The sequence below is a fragment of the Bombus flavifrons genome, chromosome 5 (genome assembly GCF_040668555.2).
Source record: "Bombus flavifrons isolate JBK064 chromosome 5, iyBomFlav1_principal, whole genome shotgun sequence".
In the NCBI taxonomy this organism is placed as follows: Eukaryota; Metazoa; Arthropoda; class Insecta; order Hymenoptera; family Apidae; genus Bombus; species Bombus flavifrons.
This window is the reverse complement of record NC_138446.1, coordinates 16,926,844-16,952,448: the sequence shown is the minus strand read 5'-3', so window position 1 is coordinate 16,952,448 and position 25,605 is coordinate 16,926,844. Positions and strand designations below refer to the sequence as shown.

General features: G+C 41.9%; 1 protein-coding gene across 6 annotated transcripts in view; it reads left to right on the top strand.

The window, feature by feature from the left end:
• Positions 1 to 564: 564 nt before the first annotated feature.
• Cip4 (formin-binding protein 1-like Cip4) overlaps positions 565 to 25,605 on the top strand; it is a 29,928-nt gene continuing 4,887 nt past the window's right edge. For 3 of the 6 annotated variants that reach the window (XM_069112728.1, XM_069112726.1, XM_069112725.1), the window contains exons 1-3: positions 565 to 810; positions 23,491 to 23,606; positions 25,474 to 25,524. In XM_069112728.1, the coding sequence (XP_068968829.1) occupies positions 787 to 810; positions 23,491 to 23,606; positions 25,474 to 25,524 (191 nt within the window). In that variant the 5' untranslated portion in view covers positions 565 to 786. The remainder of the gene's footprint in view (positions 811 to 23,490; positions 23,607 to 25,473; positions 25,525 to 25,605) is intronic. The other 3 variants (XM_069112727.1, XM_069112729.1, XM_069112730.1) reach the window with 3 other exon arrangements.

Genomic DNA, 25,605 nt, shown 5'->3' with positions numbered 1-25,605 from the left:
ATATTATTTATGTAATTACTATTATTAAATATTATAAAATTCGAAACCGTTTTCATACGTATTTTCTGTTCTATTTATATTTCATATAATTTCCGTTCTTCTAAAATCAAAATATCGAAGTTAAAATTTTGCAATTTTGCATTTTTTACGTAGTATAAATTACAAATTAATTTCAGATATAAGGAAATAATATTTTTATGCTAAATTATTAATTGATTGATTTATTTTTGATTTATTTTTCAGAATAGAGGGAATTAAGAAAGGAAAGATATAAAACGCTTAAGAAGCTGTTATTTTGTTATTAGAGCAATATATAAACTATCGTGTAAACCTATCTAAAAAAAAAAACGAATAAATATATGCAGTAACAATTTTATTTCCTTAATTAGTAAACCAATTTTTAACAAACGTTGTTCAACGTTATGGCATTGTTATTATTCGTCGTATCAAAGAAGAATTTGAAATATATCCGCCAATATATATTTGACCAATGGTAAAATATTTCCCCACTTAACACTTATTTATATCGGAAAAGTTCGATAGAGTGCGCTACAGCAGAATTCTGGGCGGTTTTTGATGGACAGTTGGGTCCAGCCAGTCAGTGGTTACGGGCCGACATGTTGGAGGTATTTCAGTGATCGTGCGCGGTGGGTATAACGTGTGATTTTTCATGCGTTTTTTGTGCGTGTTCGATATATAAGAAGTGCTTTTTGGATTGCGACGCTACATGTGAAGTGTCGAGTGAGACCAAACCTGCTTGTGCCTGGTTTACCCAGCCCAGCAAACATGAGCTGGGGTACAGAACTCTGGGTAAGTCTACTTGAGACTGTTTCTTCCTCCACCTATCTATCTTTATCGTTTTTTTGTTCTTTTATGATATACTCATATACGACAACACCGAGTAGTATACACGTTGAAGTGCATCGGATGCTGACCCGTTGTTTTCGCCAACGCGTAACAAGGATACCCCCCAAAACCAGTTCACGGTGGCAAACCACTCACGGGAGTTTTGCCTTTGCGGTTGCTAGCCGCGGGCGACGTTCTTCTCTCCTTTGGTATATCCCCTCCTTTCTCTGCGTACCCAACCCCGGGTCTACTCATCGCTGTGCTTCTTCGCTTCCTTTCTCATGAAATCTTCGATGACTACCGGTGCGGCGGTGTATGACAGTAACTTGTCATCTTACTACGATCTACGATACGAATTCCGTTACCCTAAAACAATACGTTTGGAGATTATTTTAAAGTATGTTAGCCTTCGTATAGTAGTTTACTTCTTTTAGTATTATACATTCATCATACATTATTTATTCCTGAAATAATATTCGTGATATGCTTTTGTAAAATATACAGTTTATTGGATTTTATATTGAATATCTAGTTACAGCCCGAACTCTGAACTTTCAGCTACCTATAAACGTGGTATACTTTTATCTGTGTATGCGCGCGCGCGCGCGCGCTTGTGTGTGTGAACTTGTAGTGATTCTAGCAAGTACACCCGTTATTCACCGAAAATTAGTTACTTAAGTAGGATTTACAGAACAACTAATAATTGCTTCAGGAGTTTATTTCGAAAATAGTCGTTCTTTATCAGTGTGATCTTACGTGCTTACTATTTTCTCCCGTACGTTTTCACAAAAGAATTCACGCGCATCTAAGCTTGTATGCATAGGACTGAGAATCATGCCACTCAGGTTCGTCATCTTCCTTACTTTCTGTTCTCTATAAATAATTCATTCACGCATTCCAAGCCGTCGTTTTTGTTCCCCGTGATCTCTCTTGCTCGTACAGGTTCGGTGATCGATGAATTTCTTGCTGCTCGGTCTTTGCCACTAAAAAAAATTAAAATACATATTTGATAAGTGTACACAATTTATACACTGTGTTGTCTCGTTACTCGCGTTAGTGTTATGTTGCAGTGGAGCTGCCAATATCAAACACATCTTTCACATTATGAATATTCTTAAGTTATAAATCGATATTCAAGATTCACGGAATGTCAATTGTATTGAATGTACATTGGTACATGCGCAAAGTAACGATTATTTTGGATATACAATAGCGTGATCTAGGTGTGCAATACAGAAGACTATGAGTATTCAATGATAACCTTGCTTTCGAGGGTATAGTGTAAGGCACGGTGTACAATCTGTAAGATTATCGCAACTATTGTTTCGATGCGCGATATATCGAGATTAGGTTAATCTGTGAACGCTTCGATATGAAAGTATAGTTGATTCTATATGTCATTATGTATTACGATTCATTGACGTTCTGCTCATATTCCCTCATGAATCATGATACAGGACGCGTTCGTGTTTAACCGCTAACGGCTGCTCGCGAGCATATGTACACGTACGACACGGGCGTGCCTCGCCATGCTCTTGACAGAGAAAGGGAGAATACAGAGAGAGCTTTGCTTTGAAAATTTCCAGCTGAAATATCATTTCTGTCTATACAAATGTCTGTTTCATCTTTTTCGACAAGTTACGAGATCTTCGTCATTTCATACAGTATATTACTAACCAATAATATTAGTGAATTGACAAGGTACAAATTGTAGGTTATAATAGTACTAGTCTTAATAATATTAATAATACTAGTTGAATCGTGCAAATGGTCTTTCGCAGTGAATGAAATCGAGTAATCGTGGAGGACATTCAAAATATCGATAAGTCGCATTCGGCCTGTAGATTTTTCAAATTTGGTTTACGCAGACAGGATACGCAAGATGATAACTATGTTTCTTCTGTGTTGTTGATTTAACGATAAAACTTTATTGTTTGAGAAATTTGTCGATCGATGAAGTTTCTCTCGCTTATACCTGCGCTATCAAATATTTGCTCCAGTTGAAGGCGAGTCCTTGCTTTTAAAATCGATTTGAAGATGACTAATTGAGGTAATTATTTTCCAAGTTGCGTATGTATGCGTCTGTACAATGAGCGTAACACGATCGTTTCTTTGATCATGTTCGCGTCAAAGTGCAGTAAATGCAAGTCCTTATCGGTCTTGTATGGAAAAACAATTAACCACGTAACGACGATTTATTGCAAGAGAAACATGACCGTAATGTTCGTATATCGTATTCGTACCGATGCATGAAACGATTTTCTAGACAATGAATTTTCAAGAAGTATTCTAGAAAACGAAATAACGCTCTTAATTCTGAACAAATTCTGATCTCTTAGATAATTTAGGTAGCGTAATATAATTTTGCGTTAAATTACCTAGATATAATGAAATTCAGCGATCTCTAGTTACGTAGTGAATCTCATAATGTAATCTAGCACGTATGTGCTTGTTTTTATTGCTTTTATATATTTGTCAACAAGTACTGCAATTCTGTGAGTTTGTATTTTGTGCCGATAAGCTGTTCGCTATACCGATCTTGTTTTTAATCACTTCCAAATCTCGTGACTTGAAAAATGGACTTGGTCTTTCTCTCTCGATATCAAGTTAATTTTAAGGTATAAACGTTAAGTTACAAACGTTGAAACGACGTGTTCCACTTAGAAAAAGACGTTAATCGAGTTATTCTATGCGATTATTGTACAAAAATTTCTGAAAGAATATCGAAGTATTTTCGATACACCTTCGAGTTAATTTACGATAGTAGCAGAGCAATGGAATTCACGAACAAATCAAGGAGAACAGGAGATCTGTCTCGAATTCTTCCTGATCACCTACGCGACTTCTTTGCATTGGGATCGTGGAAAATGGAAGTAAGACGATGTAGGCGGGAAAAACACGAAGGTTACGAGCACTCGAGTTACTTTCTCCAGCACGACGAAATCAGGAATCGTTTTCTTGTACGTGTACTACAGGGGGATACCGCTCCTCCGCACTCTGAATTACAATCTCGCGGCGGAATGACGTAAGAAAATTGCGGCTGAATTCTCATTTCACCTCGATTTTCTTCCTTAATTTCACAAGCTGTCCAAATTTTCTAAGAACAAGCGGCAGTTTTAGCTTTTTCAATCTCATTTTGTTCGGTTTCGTAGTGATATAAGAGTTTTCTTGTCGATCATTGAGTAATAAGTAACAAAAGAATGAAATCTCGCGTGATTCCACGAGCCATCGGTTTCGAAGAACGAAAGCGACTTTATCCGTGTTCTCGATTTACTTATGAGCACAACTGACTCTTTCCTCGAGCCTATCGTGGGTTTGTTTCACGAAGAAACGCGTCGCGTCGTTCTTTCCTTCTCTCCGATTGTCATCCAATGACGTCGGTTTTGCAAGGTGTACCGCTCGATAAGCTGTTTCCGTTGAGTAATAGGCGAATAAAAGCAGCTCTTTTTTTTTACTCGTTTCTGTAGAAGCAACAATAAGAAATAAAACAGTCGTTGACGAAGTAGTAGAACGCTAAAGTTAGATGACTAAATTAATCGAAGGTGTGATAATATCATATTCTAGATTGACCAGCTAACGCCAGCTGTCTTTTTTTTACATTTCCATTATTTTATTTGGCTACTTTAGTTTTTCCAACTAGTGATATTCGTTTCTGAAATTTTCTATTCGAAAGGCACATCTCACGACTTCGACGTTGTTCAAGTTCCCAGTTGGCAAGCTTCAGGTATCAACGAGTTTACCTCTCTCTCCATTTCTTCCGTTGGAAATCGTACAGGCAATTGGAAACGTAAATACCAGGCTCAACTTTGTATGCTAACCGATGATTTCATGGTACGACATTCTTCGCTCTTGTCTCAGACAGAGAGTAAGGTCAGGTGTGTTTCTCTGTTCGGAGTTGGAGTATCTAAAAAGGTACAAACTATCTCGGAGAGGATAGGCAGACGCTGAAGGGTGGTTACGTGTCTCGAGAATCGATATCGACCAGCGAAAAAGAACGGTCTTGCTGGGAAGGCGTTTTCAAAGGAGAACCCTGTAGGCAATGAAGGCAAAATTTTCGAGCGTTCAAGTGGTGCAAAAACTTCACAGACAATTTGTCAGCCAGCCGGCTAATTGAGCGTAAACCACTTAACAACGTGGAACGAAAAACTTGACCGATTAAATTTTACAGGTATTCTTCGTCGAATCTGTTGAAAATCGACGATCATTTTAATCTCGAATTAAATTTTCGTGTCAAAATTGGCGCTTAAACCACTTCTTAGAAAACATATTTCTCGGTTCTCGGAGATATTTGAGTTATTACGTGTGCTAGAATAACAAATCCAATTGCCATGATGTAGACTTTTCGTTTGTTTTGCGATTACCAGAAATATACGGATGTTTGTCGTGTAAAGTTCGTACTGGCTTTCATTGAAACAGAATTACTCTCGTCGCATTACTTTTGTTATAATTGTATATGATATATGCACGTTATATACATTAGAAATTGCCAGTTCTAGTGCTAACTATTCAAAAGATACACGCTTTCCCACCCAATCGAATCTATTTTTCTAAAAGAAGAAAGATTCGTCGCAAGGACTTGCCTTGACGTACAAGCTACGTTGAAAGTTCTCAATGGATCATTCGTAAATACGAACGAGATACACACAGTGTAAAGTAAGATTCATCGAAACGAATAAATCAATTGAAATCGTCTGGTACGAAATTGTAGGACGAAATAACGCGACGTTGTATAATCACTTCTCCATAGTGTAATTGATAGACGAAATCATCTTTTCTTGGTACGTAACTTGCTGTTTCACTGGATATCGTTCTTATCTGGCTTGCCCTTATCGTTTACCTGTCGCGTTGTTCTTTTCCTACGAACTACACTCCGTTATCTCTTCCCAACAGCGAGATTCCCGACATTTTTGTTACAATCTTTTTCTCTCAGCGCGTTCCAATGAACCTCGAGCTCCCTCTAACCGAGGAATCGAGACGATTATAAGTTCACCACGACTCGGTTTGCTCGTTTAAGAGGAGCATTCTCGAGAATAGAAACAGGGGCAACGATTTACACGCGGTATGATTGTTCTTCTTCGCGGTACTTATCGATGTGTATCTACACGGAGCATCATAGATATGCGTCGTTGAATTGTACTAGTGTTATCGAGATGCATAACAGCAGAGAATAATACGTGTATATGGAAGTTGAACGTCGTTAGGAGGCCCGAAACGATAACGTCGGCTACGATGTGTTTTCTTTAACGTTCGATATATGCTTAATAACATGTTGATAAAAGTATCGTAAGAGTAAACGAAGTAAAGTTCCATTAGTATATCGAGTTTTTCAGATAACAGTCTAATTTATCGCAACGATCGTTTTGTGAGTCACTAAAACGGAATTTCATCGTAAAATGTTTCAAAATTATTTGTATTGTCAGTTCTTATCGCGAATTTGTCGAGCGTTTCAATTCAGATAATTACAATCTAGGTAGAAATACTTGGAGAACGTTTGGGAAATTATTGGCGGCGAGCAGATAAGGAGAGTCCTTCGTTAAAGTGCAAAGTCACTCGGCGAGACTGCATGGTTGCTTTATGGTGTACAATGGAATCCATGAATTCGAAATTTCAAGCGGCGTCTGAGACTTGCGGTTCCCACGTCCCATGGACACAACCGGTAGCTAGCCTCGAGCATGGACGAAGGAAGATGTTTGCATGATTACACGCTTTGTGTCTCGCCCCGTGTTCAGGAATTCTCATAATACTCGGGACTCGAGAAATCGTTCTCTGTGAGTATTTTTCTGGCCGCGATTATGCGCTCTTTACTTTAATTACATTCTATTATGCTGATAGAACTTATTAACTCAATTATCCAATGGACGCGCGTCTTAGGTGAAAGTTCGAATCGTTTGCAAGAACCTTCTTCCACGCACGAGCATAATACTTTGTTCTTAACTTTTCTCCATGCCGTAATTAGGGATGCCCTTCAGTTCCTTCATCCTTCTCTACTTTCTAACTCGTTTATATTCTTTAAACATTTTGCCACTGTTTTATTACATTCTCACGTCGCTTCTTTCCACTCGCTACAGCCATTGGGTCCTTCGCCTCTGTCATATTTCCACTTGCTTTGCGGATATGTATATTCCAAGTATTCGAAGAATTCTTGAAATACCACCGCTCGAGATATTTCCTTTTTCTCTGGTAACAGAAGCGTTCCATGTGACATCTCCTCTAATGCGGTCTCTCTATCAATTTAATTACGTTACGATTGTAAATTCCATCGAAGAAGTATTCGAATTTCGCCGTTTACTTTCACTCGTCGAATCTTACGATCCGATTACATTTTGTAAGAAATTCCTCCTCGTTCTAAAGATCCTAAATATACTAAGACTCGTTCGTTTTTTACGAAAGGAGAAGACCTCTTGTTCGTTCCGGTGCATGGCGTTCCTTGCGATCGCGCATCGCTCGTTATCCGATTCACCGGTTCTCTTCCATAGAATTTCGAATTAATATCGCGAGGAGGTTCAGGTTCGGCAGAGCCAGGCTTGAACGGGTCTCGCGAAGCTCACGAGAGGACCTGGTCGACGCAAAGGTGGGGAACGGTTCGCGGTGGCGAAGAAAAATCACCGGGATTCTGGCGGGACTGCTCGCTCTCAGGGAGGCGCTCCTTCTTCTTTCCTTAAGCAGCGTGTCCCTTTTGCAGCCGGTTTTCGCCGTGACGCTGCTATATGCCGAGAGTGCATTTCTTCTTTGCGGCAGAACACGCGTGCCGAGGTCGCTCAGCGAGACGCCGACCGGGGAACTTGCACTTGAATTTTTTCATTCTCGCCCCGAAAGTTCATCGTTTCTAGCTCTGTGAATACTTTCTTTTCTATTCTCCTTCTTTATCTTTTCTTTCCTATTTTCTATCAATCTTCTTGTGGATCTTCTTGCGTTTTTCCAACATCGATCTTTTCCCCCATTTAATGGGCAACCAGTCGTACTGCCAATCGTTTAATAATTAATTTCAATTATTAAACACAGATTGTTTATTTAACAGACTGTTGCTGCAACGAGTAGCCAGTGTTTACTGAAATTGCTATTCAAGGAACAGCGCAAGGGGTTGATCACGATGCAATGGAATTAAAGTGAAAAATTCAATCGTCGCGAGAAAATAAAACGAAAGGCGATAATTAAAGAGGCAAGACGTAAGAAAGGAAAAAAGAAAGTCGATCGCCTGTTCAGTCGATTCCTCGCCAAATATCTCTTGGCCGAGCCACGTATTTTTGCCCGCATGTATGAATGTTTCTTCGAGAGCCGGCACGTATATTCTGCGTGTGCGTGGACCGTGAGGCAAAGAAAGTGCTCACGAACTTGCCCCACCCACGCATTGCGCCAAATCTCTATAAATATACCGTAGAGGCGAGAGAGCACGTTTACGCGCACACGAGTCGTGCAACATAGAATAGGAGAGAGAGAAGCTTTAAGTTGTTCGTGGGTGTGAGCTTCTAAAAACGATACTTGTTTCGTTTTTACGGTGTTTTCACGCTGACGAATTAAATGTCCATTCGATAGACTCTCGTATGATGCGGCTACCTTATACGATTCGCCGAGCGGAGGCGAGTATGTTTCTTTATCTACTACTTCGTCGAAAGACAAATTTTTACGCGTCATCTTTTTCAGACATTAGCCCGAATTAATGGCGTTTCTTGAAGGTTCGTGTCGTTGTAACATACTTTGTTTTGTTTAATATGTATTTAACGAACAAGCGACAATCTAATTGCCCGCCTAATCTATTTTGTGGCAGCAAGGGTTAGAAAGGTCTTCGTGGAGCAATCTGTCGGAGGAATCGTCATAATTCCTAGACTTTTTTTCGATCTTTCGAAATTGCTTCCTCTTATTCCATCATTGACCCTTTTCTTTCTATCTGGCAATTGTCTGGATTTTGTTCCTCGCGGTAGTCGGTGTATCGGAAGTGAAACGCGGCGATTCTGCTTCGTTACAGATCTGCTCCACTTTGAGAATCGATAAGCTACTGGTCTCTAAATGAAATTCTACGACAAAGAAGGGCAAGGTTTTTCACATTAGCCAGTCGGAAGTGGACCGGAATTGTCGTCCTCTAGGTATACTCGAGACGCAGCGTATCACAGAGAGAATCTCTCTATATACACGTTAAAGCTGACGTCGTACGGTCTCCTCCTCCATGGGTCGATCGATAAACGCAAAACCGAGTTGCGCCTTTTTGCGCCGCTAAGAAACACAGACGGACTATTGTACTTTCGAGTTATTACTTTTATAGATGCAGACGAGCAATGCAACTTCGTCTTTCGCGCGATTTCGTACCAGTGACGCTTCGTGATTCGCCAGATTTATGTTTGAGAAGCTTGGTAGAAAAGTGGTACAGGTGTATTCTTTATACGAATTTGCACTGCATAGATGAACTGCAAACTACACGTAAGATTCGCATCCATTTAGAGGATCTTGTTATGAAGTTTCGAGGTTTTATGAGTTCTCGTAATAATACATTTTAATGCACGATCACTGTGATGTATATACTGCGCGTTTCCTAGAACCGATAGTGGTAGAATTATATTAGTAAAGGTTTTCAAGATTTGCAAGCGTCTCTTTATCGATCTAATCTATTGCCCGAAAGAAATCCGTAAAAGAATCGCAGCTATTTCTCCACACAGAAGCTCGTAATTGGGATATCGATTTTTAATTGCAAGAACGACGCGATTCTTATCGTGCAGCTGCGATTTATTAATTGTTCGTTCCCCGAGGCGTATGCATTTTCTCGAAACAGCGTCGCAACGACGTAGCGTAGATTCTTAGGATTTTCAGACACGTAAGAATATACATTGTTACCCATCGGAGTTTCGTAACAGACTAATCGGAATACTTAGCTCGTCAGTTGAGAAACCGGCATTCGTCGGATAACAACGAACTTGCTAGGAAGATCCTATGCGATAATCCTAATTAGAATTATAAGGTAACACGCGAAAACTACAAGCCTCGTAGCCTTCGAATATGTTCACCTTCGGCTATGGAATTGCGGTATTCGAAGACATTGAACAGATGTATAGGTTCAACCTTCGCTTCGAGCTTCGATCGAGTTCGAAGACACGCAAGACACGATTCGTTCGATCTTCGCGAGGCGTGAACTTTAACATTTAACGTTTCAAGGATCTCGAACGACTTAGGCGGCGCAGATTCACGAAAATCGATGGTGAAGCGTGCCGAGATCGGATGTCACCTGGCATACTGTAGTCGTTCATGGTTGTGGCCCGTTACACGGCCAGGATTTGACCGTTCGATTCCTTTCTCGTACGCCACGCAGTTTCGTAGCCCGTGTTTTGCCTCGTTATGCATGCACGTAACGCATTCTTGCGCAAGCAGAAGCAAACGTCCGATTTTCGATCGTAGCAGTCGTATAACGAGTGAGAATGCGTTTTGTATGCTCGATTCTTGTCGTCGGCTTGCCAAATCTTCGTTAGGGTATCCCCAATATGCGCAGCGCGAGTAGCATCAGTCAGGCTCGTGGAAAATTAGCTTCTAACTTTAGTGCACAATTATATCGTGCTGTATCTTGTATACGGCGTGTAACGTGTTGGCTGGCAAATATGATGGAGCCAGCTACGATCGTCGAGAAGCCGGTTAGTTATTAAGTTCTTGCTTAATACCGTACGTGCGGTGAATTTGTCGCTTTTTTCTCGTCGATCGTGGTACAGCATAGCTTGAAAGTGAGGTAGGCTACAAGGTAAAACTGGAATGATAAATCTACGACGAAGTAAATCTTTAGCAGTACGAAAGTGTGTGGCGAGTTGATATTTATTTGAACGACGAGAGCGAATTAAAGTTATGAGAGAAATCAAAGACGCGTATTCTGTTACATATGCAACTTTATGAAAAAGAGAGTAGACTGCCGAAATGATAAAAAAGCCCACGCTTACTAGGCTTCTATCTAGTTCTAGTTGGATTCTGTTGCTTCAACGGTGTTCCATTTGCTTCCGCTTCTTTGGTATATGACAAAATGCGCCTTGATACGCGTAATTTTGTGAATCCTACGATTGCGGGGATAGTTGGAGATACGTTTCTTTTTTATCTTTGTACTATTGATCGGCAAAGTCAAATTGCAGATAGAGTGAGTAATAATTACTCGATGTTTAATAACAGAGATATATATTTTAAATAATGAATAACATGTGGCTGTATAGAGAGTGTTGAATTCTTTGTTTTTTTGTTATATCATGAGCTTGTACAAATGGAACTTAATTTTGTGAAAATGTCGAAATTTATAGGAAACAAAAAATTATCGTCCAGTACCGATAAATTGTTCAATTAATAGATTTTTCGGCCTAAATGCTTAATAACGCTAAAAAAAAAATATATGTGGATGTTAGGACACACATTTTTACGCAAATTTTATTTTTAAATATATCACAAGCAAAGTAACTAATGTTTTCTTTGTCTGTGCATTCGACGAGTGAGCAGCCCTCACGTTTGTCGTTTTTGGAACATTGAAAATCTCTACGCCCTGTACCTGAGTCATCTTATTTTCGAAGAATCGCTTTAAAGTCGCATCCATATTCCCTCTATCCAATTTCTTCTCTTCTGCTTTGGAATTTCGGACATTTTTCTGCGAGGAAAGATAGAAGAAGGTTCAAACGAACGTTTTCTCATTTACTATCAGTTGCCAACCGATTGAACTTGCAGATAAAAAACATTTGGTTTGTACTGGTCGATGGCTGATCGGTTGGTACTGGACGATGGTTGGATGGTCGGCTGTGAACGACAAACGCGTGGAAACGTTTCAGACTATGACATATATAATATACGAAGAAAATTGTAAAACTGGCGCTGGTAATTACACTTAATAGGCTAGATATGGTATACATAGTAGAAAAGGAACAATTTAATTACTCGAGAAATAAAATATCAATTAATTTTTAACACTTGGAATATGAAATATGGAAAAATTTGTTTATGCAAATAGAAGTGCACGTGAGAAAAGTCAGAAGTAATTTTGATCGGTACCGTATGCCGGCTGGTGCTGCACGATTCTCCCCTACTACTATTTTTATTTTTTCTTAAATTCTTAGGGCTACCTTTGCTCAGAGATACTCCTGATGCTCTTCGGAGTCTCCGGTGGTCTTCGCTTCAGTGATGATGAAGCAGTTACAAATCATATCGGCTATCTGAAGACTCACAGGTGCTCGAGTCTCCTATGTGGTATAATATCATGTTGCTGCATTCAGTCCCTGGGACAGAACAAAACGGATAACATCGGATGAATCAGTGTTGTGCACGAATTGCATTGACTCGAGATAACAAGACCACGACCCCGTTGCTGGCGATGAAGCCGTGTTCAAGAGGAGAGAAGAGTTTCCAAGGGTCCTTGTTAAGACTTTCGAGAACAGGGATTTCGTCCTCTCGAACAGGAAAATACTTAACGAGCAGTATGCCGCAAACATTTCGTTTACGCTCCATTCGACGAGAGCAAACGCTCTGTACTTCTTTAATTTTATTTAAATATCGTCAGGAGACCTCCGAGTTCTATAAGTATCAAAGCTGCCAGTAATTATGTACTTTGACGATTCTCAATGGATTTGTATTTAAATTTCGGTGGAGCATAATTATTTCACCCTCGTCGTCGATTCTTCCTTTTCTGTTTCCACCAAAAGCTGCAAAGGCCGCAGAAGCTTAATTATCTACGAGTATTAATACGCTTTTGATCAGACATGCTATCGCCGAGTACAAAATCCTGAAAATGCATTACTCATGCGATCAAAGTATAAATACTCGTTATCGAGAGAATACGTGCATAAATACGATACAAGAGCATCGGTTCTCTTATTTTCGTTCTTCTTATCTCTGATCTGTGCCTTTTCTAAATGCACAGCGGGATGTTCACGATTCATCGAAAGATCGCGCGTCAACTCGAAACGTATGGACGTGAAAAGCGTGCTCGTTTTTCCATTAAAATGGCCATGGCGATACGAGAACGTGTCCACTCCACGACAATACCGGTCATAGTTGAATAGAGAGGAAGAGAGAAAGAGAGAGAGAGAGAGAGAGAGAGGGGTAAACAAAGTAGAGAGTGGAAAAAAACAATGAGCCTGAATGACAGAGTGCGCGAGCGACTGCTCGTATTATCCGGAGAGGGAGAAAAAACAGTGCGAAGGTCTGCCGAGTCATTGACCGCGTCCAACGATAGTAACGAAATGTTCCGGTGATTCCGTGCTAATTAATTCGCGTTGCATAGTTACGATTGTACACGCTTCAAGTAGCCGCTGGCACTCGAGCTTGTGTCTAGCTTGAAAAGGCGTAGACGAGACACGTGGAACGTGTCGTCGCGTCGCGGCGTCGGTAGCATTGTCGTCGAAGGAAGAGAACTCTTAACCTGCTGCGGGGTTGGGTATGACCCCTTGGCTCGTCCACGCAGCCAGCCTTTTTCTTCAAAGAACAATTGAGCGCGCTTCCCTTCCGCTTCTTCGAATCCCTTTCCGTTTCAAGCGTTTTCCATCGCGAACCTTGTAACCCACGGGAACGACTATTGTCTTCGATCAGGGACGTTGTGAAATAGAATTACATATTCTATTTTCCGACCAGCGTGGTGCGGAAACGAGAAAGATATCCAGTAGGCGACTAGTTTCAATCTAGATGACTGGCCTGGCTTGCGTGAGATATCAAAAACTGTAATGTATTATCGTTTTCATGGAATTAATCGAACGGTACTTGAAATCACTTGCTCATTGAGTTCGACCAGATTAACTTTATTTCCGAGGGTGTAAAGTACAAGTCCGATCTTTTATTTTTCTAGTCTATCGATGTGAATTTTTAATAGATCCGAAAATTCTGGGGTATTCGTGAATGACCGTACTGTACTATAAGATTCTTCATCGGATCGAATAGTTGAAGCTTGCTTCTCGATAAATATAAACATTTCTCTGGAAGAAATTCAAACGCGAAGTTTAGTTCGACACGCGACCTCGTTTATTTACGATATAACACCTTGTTTGCAGTAATTATAAACAAAGTTTATATAAAATACAAAACAACGAACATTTTCGAAGCTTCTTCGCCTTGAAAGACGGAAATACGCTCTATACTCCCAATGAAACGTTTCTGTTTTTGCGTAACGAAATGCAAGACGACTGCCAGATAGTATTAGTTGCAACGATCAATAAACTCTGACGTCCCACAGTTACTTCTCTGTGAAGTGTTTCTTCTCTGTGAAGTGTTTACGCCGTTCGTGGTTACTGACTACGTCGAATGCCTATAAATAAACTACTTGGCACACCGGTCATTATGCGGATTGCCGATAACTCTGTCTAAGACTGGCGAATAATCAGGAAATCGCGATACGCCGTAGGAATAATTTCAGGTACAGATAAACGGTGGCCTATTGGCACGATGTATCGCTCGACCCATTTTCCCCCGAGGATTAACGCGACGAACTGAACGCTCACGGGCTTCGTTTCGCTCTCAACGATGCAGATATTTCGTAGTTGGCGATCGCACGAGGTTTACCTTAATCGTCGAAGAGGATGAATGGACTTGATCGTCGTGGGACTCAAGGTCTTTGACCTTAACCGCAGGAAGAAAAATATTAGCAAACTATAATCCGTCGGATAATTACGTCTGTCCTTTGGTATAACAGAGATCAGGATAGGCCAGTTAGCACGACAATGGTCGTTGACAGGCTGAAATGTATATCATGCATATGAAACGCATCGTGGCCTGCGCAGAATCTCTGCAAGGAAAGTTGTTGCCCCGCTCGAGATACAGGTTTTCTATTATTCAATCGATCTTTATGCATTTCTGCGTTTAGTTAATGGCACGTACTGGTTACGAAGGAGAAATGAGAATTCGAATCTGTCGATTTATTGAACTAAGAGGAATGAATTCGTGGAAGCTAATCCCGTGGCCGGTACCCGATCGGAAAAAATGAGCTTTAGTCTTCTTTTACGTTATACGTATACTGGTTACTGCTACACGTAACGCAAAAGAATAATAGAAGTATTTCGTTGAATATCAAGAAAAGAGACAGGTATGTAACTGGAAAGAGAAAGTTTATCTAAACGCATAGTACTCTCGTGAAATCACCGAATCGATGGCATAATTGGACGTCATACGAGACATTGTACCCATCTTTGATCCACGATTCGATTTATAGATAGGATACTTTGAAATAACTATGATGTTTGTACCATGCGTGGGCGTTCCTCGCTCTTGGAATTAAGATAGGATCGATAAGATCGCGTAAAGTAAAAGCTTGGACAAAGCGTCGTATTGTTTTGATAACGGCTTGATCTCTTGTCGCTTCGTAAACCATCTCCGTCTGTGGACGAGCGATAAAAGGCGTCAGTCGGACCACGCGACTTTCTCGTTGACCGACGATGAGTCGCGATTGAAGCTCTTTGTTCCGTAATCCGCATCATTCGTCTCTCACCAGAGGACGAGTTTACCCATTACACCGTCAGCGTACGATCCGCGATAGTACGACCTAGGGTAACATTCCTGAGAATTTGCGAGTGTGCGAGTATTCTCGATCGTCTATCGCGCCGGATCCGTTTCTCGCGTACTACGATACGATTTCGAGCAAAACTCGGGCGAGGCTTTATTCGATAAATACGTCGTCGTTGGAGGTTTTTTTTATCGCCATTCGAGAGATACGATCGACTTAGACGAGCACAAGTTGCATAACGGTGTCTTACGGATACCGATAAGGCTGAAATAAACGCGACGTTGTAAGAGCCGGCCAATTGACACGAGGCTTAATTAGAAAATCGTGCGAGCGCGATTTATCTTTGGCGACCGGGACGATTCGTCTTCGATCAAGCGAGCACTTGTACGGACGTGAAACGATTTATGGCGTCTATTAAAAGCTCAAGAGCAGGGATCTGTCAGTAGTGGAAAAAACGTGTGAAAAGTCCGTGGCTAGGAGTCAGCCTTGGAAAATCGAGTATGGAAGTTATACGCGCGTCATTCGAGCGGAGCAGCGAGCGATCGCTAGGCTGGCGCGGAGGAACGACGACGTCGTACGTCCTCGGAAGGTCACACAAGAGAGAAAGGCCGGGAGGGAAGGAAAGTCGTTTGAATTTCGGCGTTTGAGCGACGAGTGCACTCGCTCTCGTTCCCCGTACGGCATTTCAAAGGAGAGATTCAAGGGTACCTAATTCTGGAGTATTTTTTCGCGTCGTCGAGAAGGCCCTGTCCCGTTTCGCGAAAGCGAACGATCTCCTAGGGTGGGGAACTGTAGCGTTCCGAACTGGTACTCTTTGCAACACTGTGAAAACTGAATGTGAATTTGAAGTCTACTTGGTTGCAAACGGCCGAGAACCACACTCCTCTGTGTGCCAGAGTCAAGCATGCTATTTTCGCGAGACATCCGAACGCACAGCGTAGCGTGCATCTCTGTGCAGATTATTCACGCTGGATTGCATTAAAGACAACGGCGCATTCTCGGCGTTTCTATCATGCAACAGCCTCGTATCGTGTATCCGTCAACGGCTCTTGCGACTACCTTAGCAATTAGTCTTTTCTATGCTTCTCTTTTCTTTTCTTCTTCTTTTTTTTTATTCTCGTTACGCGTGTGTACGTATGCTTGCGCGCACAGGCGCATCTAACTAAGTATTCACCACCTTGAACATGTTGCATGCACCCGTATGCACCGCACGAGCCAACGACACTAGACGCGTACGTACGCTCGCTGTTGGTTCAACGTTCCGTCTGCTTATTAAATGCAGCCACCGTGCTCTCGTGTTTCACTGGTTACTCGTTAGTACACACGAACGACGTGTTACGAACATAGACGAAAGTGTGGAGTATCGTATCTACCTTTACCAAAGAACAAGAGTACGTTAGCGGGCTATTCGCATCTGTTCGTCTTCGCCGACCACGTTGTATTGTTTTCCTTTGGTTCGTTTTCTCCTGTTTGTCCGTCAGTGTGACTGCACGTTTCTGGCTGAGCAGTTCAAGCACGAAACTAATTCTATTTGCTATCGCATTTTATCGTCGCTAGTGGTAGATAGTAGGTTGTGTGATTCAAAACTAAGATTTCTATTTGCAAAGTTGGCAAGACCAGTATGTTTTTTTCGAACTGTCAGACATCGTGAGACAGGGTGTAGCGAAACATTTTGTCTCGCCTCGGAGCCACGCCCTATTTATATAATCCTCGATTGCTCTTCGTCAATATTTGACCGACGTCCCACGGCGTATAGTACTCGAAAACTCCATCTAAACTTTAAATCATCGTACTCGATCGTTTCGTTCGTCAATGATCTCTCGTCGTATCGACGATCCTGTTCGTTTCCTCCTGTGTTCAAACGTATATATACCTAGTGGAGTAGTATCGTGCGCGTACTCGTGTTTGTCGCGCGACAAATTTCTCTGTCTGTTCCTCGCTGTCTGTCTGCTTGTCACCCCTATCCTTCTTCCATCGCCCTCGTTTCCCTGGTCCTCTCTGTTGCTCTTTGAAGTTGCGTGAGTATACACAGAGAAATGCAGGATCAATAGGGTGGTGGAGGGTACGAAAGCACCCCAGCACGATTTCATGACTCATAATACACACTTGTTCGAGTCGTGCTGCGTTTCGTTCTCGCTTTATCTTACACGTGTCTCTGGTTTCCAAACAGTTTTTATAACACGAAATATTTTGCAATTTTTGTTCCATTATTCTTTGAATTACGATAACGCGTGTCCGAGCTGGAATATTGATTTTCCACTATGTTCGTCTTCCCCACTTTTGCCACTGTCTCACGGTGAACAACGCTTTTTTCAGCTCGCTCTCGCTGAATTAATTAACACGGACTTCTCTTGGAAACTTTTTCAACCGGTCTTTCGGCGAGCCGCGTACTTTCGGTGCCCTCGACGCGATCGCGTTCCCATTTCACCGCAACGAAAAGAAATTTTAGTTAATCAAAGACTGCCCACTGGGCTATGCGACTCTCCGAGCTACTCTCTGACTTGCACGTTTCACGGTTTGTCTTTGTACGCCGTAATTTTCTGGAAAGTTTTAGAAACTACCTTTTTAACGTCTTTTATTTCTTACTCTGTTCAATTAAAGTCTTTGAAGTTGCATGATAAACCGGTTCTAACGAGCAAGGATATTTGTATAGAATATAGTAGACAAGAATCGGAATTATGCCTTGCTCTTGTGGTAGGGAAGAAACGTGATTGCCTGCCAGAAATCTTTCTTAACGACTTCCAAGTCGGAAAGAATTGCTAAAAAGGAAAGAAAGGAAGAAACGCGTCTGTAGATGCCGTGGTCGAAGGTAATCGAAGGTGTCCCGAATATCGGGGACCAGTTCGACAGGCCGAAACTCGAAGTCTGAAGATGTAAAAGCAAGAAAATAGTGGCAGGTATAGCGGTGGTTGGACAAAGGCAACTGCCATACACGTGCATATCGGAAATAACCGACCTGCATAGTCTACGTTTGGCAAGGTTAGGTCGACGTTGCAAGTGCTTGTCTTTGAAAAAGATCGGACCTAAGGGGTGAGTCATAGAGCGGCCGGACATGGCGGTGCACGTTTTTCATCTATCGACCTGCGGTACAGAAAACGCAGGATTGGTCGTGGGGAAACTCGGCTCAGGCCGCTTCGCCGGTGTACAACCGTGCGTATACATCGTGGGGAGGCTTTGCTCGCTGAAAATCGATTCCGGATAATGGGCTATAATTTCATTCGCGTCCTACCGAATGAAAATCGAACAACTTAAACCGTATTGATGAAACTCTTCGATCAATCGAAGTGGTTGTACGCTGTTCCAGCGATTTTACGGAGTGTTTGCTTTCCTGCGTCCTGCGAGCTGAGAATAATTTTATTTGAAATGGTAGTTATATAGAAAGTTGATTTTATTTTCAAGTCACGCGTAATTAGTCGACTAATTTCAAACATGTTGAGTTATCTAAAGCTAAATAGATCCGGAGCGATAGATGTATAAATTCTTCTACGATCTCGTATATATTTAATATGAATATTCAGTCGCTCTTTGTATCTCTCGATCGAAGCAATATCCTGTTGTGAACGTAAGGTATTCCGCTTGAACCGATTTACGTAATATTCGTGTTTTTCCCCCAATAAACGACGAGGCTTAGTTCGATAATTATAATTAGACCGCCGATATCGGAGGCGGTGCGGCGTGAAAATAAAATCAGTCGCTGGTCAAGATAGAGCGAAGTGGCGCGAATCGGCGAGGAAAAGGATAAAATGATAGGTTTTTCTGTTCCTGTACGTTCGAAAGTCCGAGTTCGACTATCACCTGCGTTACTAGTTCTCCGTTATTTAGTTGTAAATTGCCCCGGTTACGACGTCGATCGCGTACAGTTATCACAATGAGAAAGTCGCGAACGATTCGGGAAAATTATGTTTTACCTGGCGTAATAGCTGGTAAATTATTGGCGAATCTCTACGATCGAGTCTACGACATATGACTTATTGTTAGGTATATGATTCAAGCGTGTTCGGTACCAGATATAGTATCGTATCACCGCTCGTCTGTATCGCTACTCGGTACACGTATCATGTTATACCTGCTACGATTAGCTTGGTCTCCTGGATATTCCTGTTTACGACGACAAAACGAGTCTCGAATCGATATCGCAAAGACTTTGTCTCTTCCTCCGCCACTTTGTAACTTTAGATTGTATATGTACTTTGGTTAACATCTTAGGTGTTACGGGCGGGCTGAAACGATGCTTGACACGATGGAATAAACATCTACGTAGAGTAGCATTTTAGAATATAAACTAATCCCGTTCTAATCGAATCTAGTCCGTGCTATATATTGAAAAGCGACGCGACTTCAACCATAAGCACGTCGTGAGAGTAAGAATGTTTATATTAGATTCAATAGAATACACGTGCAGGTTCGACCACACTCCGTTCGAAGAATGTTTGCTATGCGCGTGAAATCATGAAGCATGTACGGTACGACTGAGAAGCAGAGTCCAACGTGAATTGTTAAAGAGTTCAAGGTTTAAAAGAATCGAGTCGTGTTGATCGTAGAGTTCTGCGTTATTTCGTTACTTTATTATTGCGTTATTTCTGTTATACCGTTAAATATAATTTCTGTTATACATCGAACGATTAAAAACGTGCTCACGACCCAATCTTTTTACGATGTATTCTATTACATATCGTGACACGTTTAACATCGATTAATTGCATAAAACGTATGATTTGATGACTCGCGGTTTTCTTCTACCTGCATTTTCCATATCTTGTCACCATCAACACGATGTCAGATAATTACTTTAATCAACTTTAATGCACGTACACCAGCTAGATACATCCTGGACGTGTGACATCGATGCGTCACGAGATCTTGTTCGTTTCTTTCCTTTTTTTTCCTTTTATGCAACTGGTTCGAGGTGGATCTCGAAAAAGGAAAGAGCTGCCGATCGCCGATGTCTGTACACGTAGACGCGCGTCTTACGATCTGTGCGTGGCCCTTGAATGGCTACTTGTTGGAAATGAAAGTAACGCGTTTCGAATGCCGCAGCATAGGCGACTCGATCAGGCTTCCCTCCCGTCCCTTCCGCTCTTTTCCACTCTCTTTCCCCGAACACGAACGGAGTAAACGTTGCCGCCGTGTACCGTAGAGCTCGATTTGTCCTTACGCCGCGACTAGCGTAAGTGTTGAAAGACAGGATCGTCCTTGAACGATAAAGCTTCCATTCCGTAACTCGGTGCGCTACGGCGAATGTCGTTTTCTTTCATGTTCCCAGAACCTTGAGGAATTCTCGGTGCTGTGGCGCTATGCGGTTTAATCGGTTTCGGGTCATCACGCGAAGCGAATACTTTTCAGAAGAGAATTCCACGAACACGATATTCCACGGTATGGAACCCGGGTACGTTCCTCTCTACGTGAATGAATTAAACTTTCGATTGATGAGGCTTCTTGCGTGTAGCCGGAAAAAGAAGGGGTCGTAAAATCGAAGTTACGTGTTTCGAGTGTCCGGCATAAACGTTAGAGTTACGACGGTACCAAGTTTACGTTTAGATACTCGTTGAAACGCGTAAAATAGGATATTCAATTTGGATATCCTTTATAGGTGGCGCTATACGACATCTCGGATAATACGATTTATGATCTCGTTGTACATATTTCTTTCGTCGCTCGCGTCGATCATCGTGAGTCTACGTAATACGTGCGCTCTCTCCATTCACGAGGTTCGTTCAAAATGTGAATGAAAATTCGTCGGCGGAAGAAAGAGCTGGTCGAGGCTGTACGGTAGCGGTACCGTTGCGATTCATAAGTCCGATAAAACGGTCGGAACCTATGGGTCTCTGGCCTGGTGGTGCCCGACCAGTTGGAATCGCGGGTGTACGTTGCGGCAATGGCAAGCAGAGTCCAGTTTCACTTTTCGTGCCGAGCCGCTAAACGGTCAGAAATCTTTCCACCGGCAGTCTTGCGAAATCCTTCATTGTCCTGAGGGGGGCAATGCGTGTATGTGTGCCAGGAGGTTTTCTCAGTCGTCGACCGTGATGAATACATACACGCCGAGTACTGTCTAGCGTGCACACCGTCGCCGTTCGACCATGTCCCTGCGAAGAAAAATTCTCTCTTTCTCCCTTTGCTGTTGGCAGACGACGTCGAGACGTGGAGAAATGTTCCGATCTGCAGCGGCACTCGACAGTAAACTTTCCAACGGCTTTTGCCTCGTGGCTCGCTACGTAAAACCCTATTCTTCGGGTAAGATGATTGCCAGATATCGATACATGCTCACAGAATATTTGCAGCTAGCCTAAGGACCTGCTATAAATCTTAGGATTTGTTTAGCTAAGATTCTCCAAAGGGACAAATAGTCTTTCTCTCAACAGTCCCTAAATCTATCACCTACTACGGAAAGATACGAGAAATCTGTTTTTCTCACGTACGATGCTTCCCGCTAGCAACTTTCTCTCAAGGGCAGTTAGCACCTTTTTCCGACCACCGACACAGAATTAGCCAATTAACAGCGACGTCCATTTCCCTCCCTTTTCGAATCAAGGCTTTCCTCAGGGAATCCGATGATCTGGCATCCTTAGACAGCATCATAGTTTTCCTCTGCAGCAGCATCGTGACGAAAAGTCAGTCGTTGTTACAGTCAGTTAGAGTCGTTACACATCGGTCCGAGTCAATAGTTGGTAGTTCGCAATAATCGATCGGAGTTCTTCGGCATCTTAAGCAATCATCGTCCGTACTTGTATCGCGCATCAAAACGCATCGACCAGAAGTCGAACTTGTGATCGCGAATCGCGAACCGCTAATAGTAATCGCGAGTTCTACGCAAAGTGTACGTATAGAGTATATCATAATAAATATATATATGTCGGGTTCACGTCAAGAATAGGATTAGGGGCGTTTAACGAACTTTCGCTAGGATTAGCCATGGTTGTTATACGATAGCGGTAATGTTTATTATCACAATCGTAAGTATTACAAAGTTATCGAGTAACCGCGGTGATTAGACACGAATGACGGTGGTCTCAGGTTCGATAACGAATCCACAGCCAACGGGACGACGAATACGATGTGATGCACGATCCTGGTGTCACTCAACGTGCAAGTAGTACTGCTCTCGATAGACTCAATCACAGTCCAAGTGGAACTGCCCTTATAGTCCTCTCCCCACCTCTCGGGTCAATCTTTGTTTTTAAGGAGAACTATATAATTATTCCATACCTCTGTCAGGTACACGTCGCTGCCGTGACCGTGGCTACGTTCAGTGACCCGTTATGTCACTTCGAGCCCAAGCCCATCGTCATAAACCTTGAGCAGCCATAATCGGATTAGAACATTACAACTATTTCTTAGTTTTATTACTTAAGTGTAGCTATAGTAAAAGTCTGGACTAGGGTATTGGGGTTTCCCCCAACATTCCAAAAGGGAGTTAAATATACTCAAGTGTTTCTTCCTATCACTATCAGGACCTATCACCTCAGATCATTGGAACGCTATGGTCGATGCATCGGCTCGAGCAACGAGTTACGGCAGCTCTTTCGAGCGCCTCGGAAGAAATTTTAAGAAGCCATGCTTCGTCGTTCGACCCACTGTCCCTCGAGAAACAGGGGTTCCGGGACAATCGATGAACAAAAATTGAGCTACGCTTTGGTACGATCGCGATTTAATATCAAATTTTTGTCTGTACACTTTTTACGATAGCTTTTGGAAGTGTATTTTTTATCGCCCTGATAACAAATTGATATTAATTTCGCAAGAAAGATAAATTGTTTGCTTGAAGTATATATATAGGATGTAATTTTAAACGAGGGATCAGAAGTATCCATCATGTAACGATAAAAATAATGTTTAACGAAATAGAACAACGATATAAAATGATACGAAATAAGGAAATAAAATTTTCCCAACTAGCTACCGTGTATCTCACGTTCGTTCCTTATCTTCGTATCCTAGTCACCGTACACTCGTAAAGACGTTACACGTTCAACGCAGATTCTTGCCACGTGTGCCAAATTTCCACGTGGCATCAAGCGTCTCGCCAGTCTCACGTGTATTCTTCAGCTCGTTATAACTCCACAGGAATTTTTCAAGCGAATTCGCTCTTCCACGCTCGAACGTAGTATCATCCTGCCAGATATTAAAATCTATATATAGTTTTGTTCTTTCCAATTACGTTTGACAATCTCATCGAGCTTCTAAACTACGTCAACTGATTGTGTGTGTTTTTTTTACTGCAGGACCAGTACGAGAATCTGTCCCTGCACACGCAGAAAGGGATAGAGTTCCTGGAAAGGTATGGCCATTTCATTCGTGACCGATGCGCTATCGAGGTGGAATATGCTGCTAAACTCAGGTAAGAAATACTTGTGCGTATTAGAAGCGTCTTTTTCACGTGCATAGATTTCTCGCGAGAAATTTATCGTTGGTGGCTGTTTTTGTTTAACCGAGATGAACGCCTCTCTTTTTCTACATAAATTAACAAAGGGGGCAGTATCCGAGGTTAACGATTTCAATAGGACATCCTGTATAATGAGCGTGTCTCACGCACCCCATGAGTTCACAGACACAAGATGTAGTCAGTAATATTGTATTAAAGGGCCCCCTTGTTTGTTCCGTGAATACCGTCTACTGTTGCACACTTTTGTTCTATCTGGTGTCTCGAAAGCAGCTTATTTTCTCCTCTCTGCCGGTATAATATAAACTGGTTTATATAATATCCACCTGATTTAATAAAAAATAACTTAATAACGAAACAAAATATCGACTAATAGAGCTAACGTTATCTGTCGCATTTTTTAAGAAGAAACGATTGGAATTTAGCTACAGAGGTAGCGCGATTTCTTTTGAATTTGGCAGGGTTTAATTGCAACGAACGTTATCGGTGTCCCTTAATCAGTTGACGCATATGAAGTGTAGAGAATGATTCCGCGTGCTCGTCACACATCTATCCAAGGCACGTTCGTTCCACTGCATATAAATTATCACGGGCACGTTCCTCGCCTTAATGCGCCGTAATTTCTACGATACACGCTCGTGTTACTCGTACAAATGGAGTACCGTTTTACCGCGTGGCAGTTTCCCTCGATGCACCGTTGATTTTCATTAAAAGCATTCCGAACACTCTGCAAAATACGGTTATATTCTTTAAATCTAGCGCACTTAATTTCTTCGAGTTTCTCGGTTAGTTAGAGAAGTTCGGTGCAATGTACGACGAATTATCGGATACTAACCCAGATCTAGAAAAAAGAGCCCGAGAATCGTAAGACAGAAATAGCTTGTCAAGTCCCTTTTCTTCTATCTCAGTAATTCGAACGTAAAAGAGTTCACTTGTGTCCAAAGCAGCTTTATCGACTCTTTTTTAGCTACCAACCTAGACCCTCGATATCGAAACGTAAATTACTTGGAATGTATTTCCGTCAAGCTTTTGAATAACGATCTCTAGATCTAGGCAAAGGATATCGGGAATCGACTTGAAAATAGCTTTCCCAATTTTTGAACAGTGACCCAGACCTACGAAGGGGAATTCAAGCGGACTCGAAAATAGCTTTTCCGATCCGACACGCGCACGTACATACTTGGACTTGCCTCCTAATTTACGGTTCCCGTTTCTTGGTATTTTAGAAATCATCGGCCGTTTTCACGAACCGTTTTCCGGTTTCGCGGCACGTTGAAGTCCGATAAACCGTATGGTTGATCTGGTATCAAGGACACGTCAACTTCCGGATGATAATGCATTTGGTGGCCGACACACATTTATCGCTCGCTCGTCGCCCGAGTGTTCAAATTAGAATGACTCGGCCGTAGTTATTTCTTGCTGCACGAATGACTAAACGCAATCTGAGCATGGAATTCTGGAAAACGTCCAGCTTTATTGTTCGACGTGAAACACGAGCTTTATCATCGTTTTGTCGCGCGGTTTTATAATGCTCAAAGAGATTTCTTTTTCCTTACGCTATTATGGAAATTCTAATCTTCGCGTTCCTGTCAACAACGTTACGATCTGTGCTCAGTTCCAAAGGCGTCCGTTTGAAAATATCTTTAAACCACAAATAACCAGAAAAGGACCGACGTTATTTAAACGTAGGATTTTTTTGTAATCTTTTACACGAACCAAAGATAAATTATTTCCTTAGCAGGAGATGTTAGGTTTCTTCTTCGTACGTTGTCTTCGGTTTGACTATTACACGTGATCGGCAATCTTGTTTCGTTTCTGATTTCAGACGTCTCGTGAAGAGCTATCAACCCAAGAAGAAGGAGGAGGAGGATTATCAGTAAGTATGAGCCAACTCAGAGGCGTAATACCGGATCCACGCTCCGTAGTAATGTTCCTCGACATGAATAATGCTTCAAAA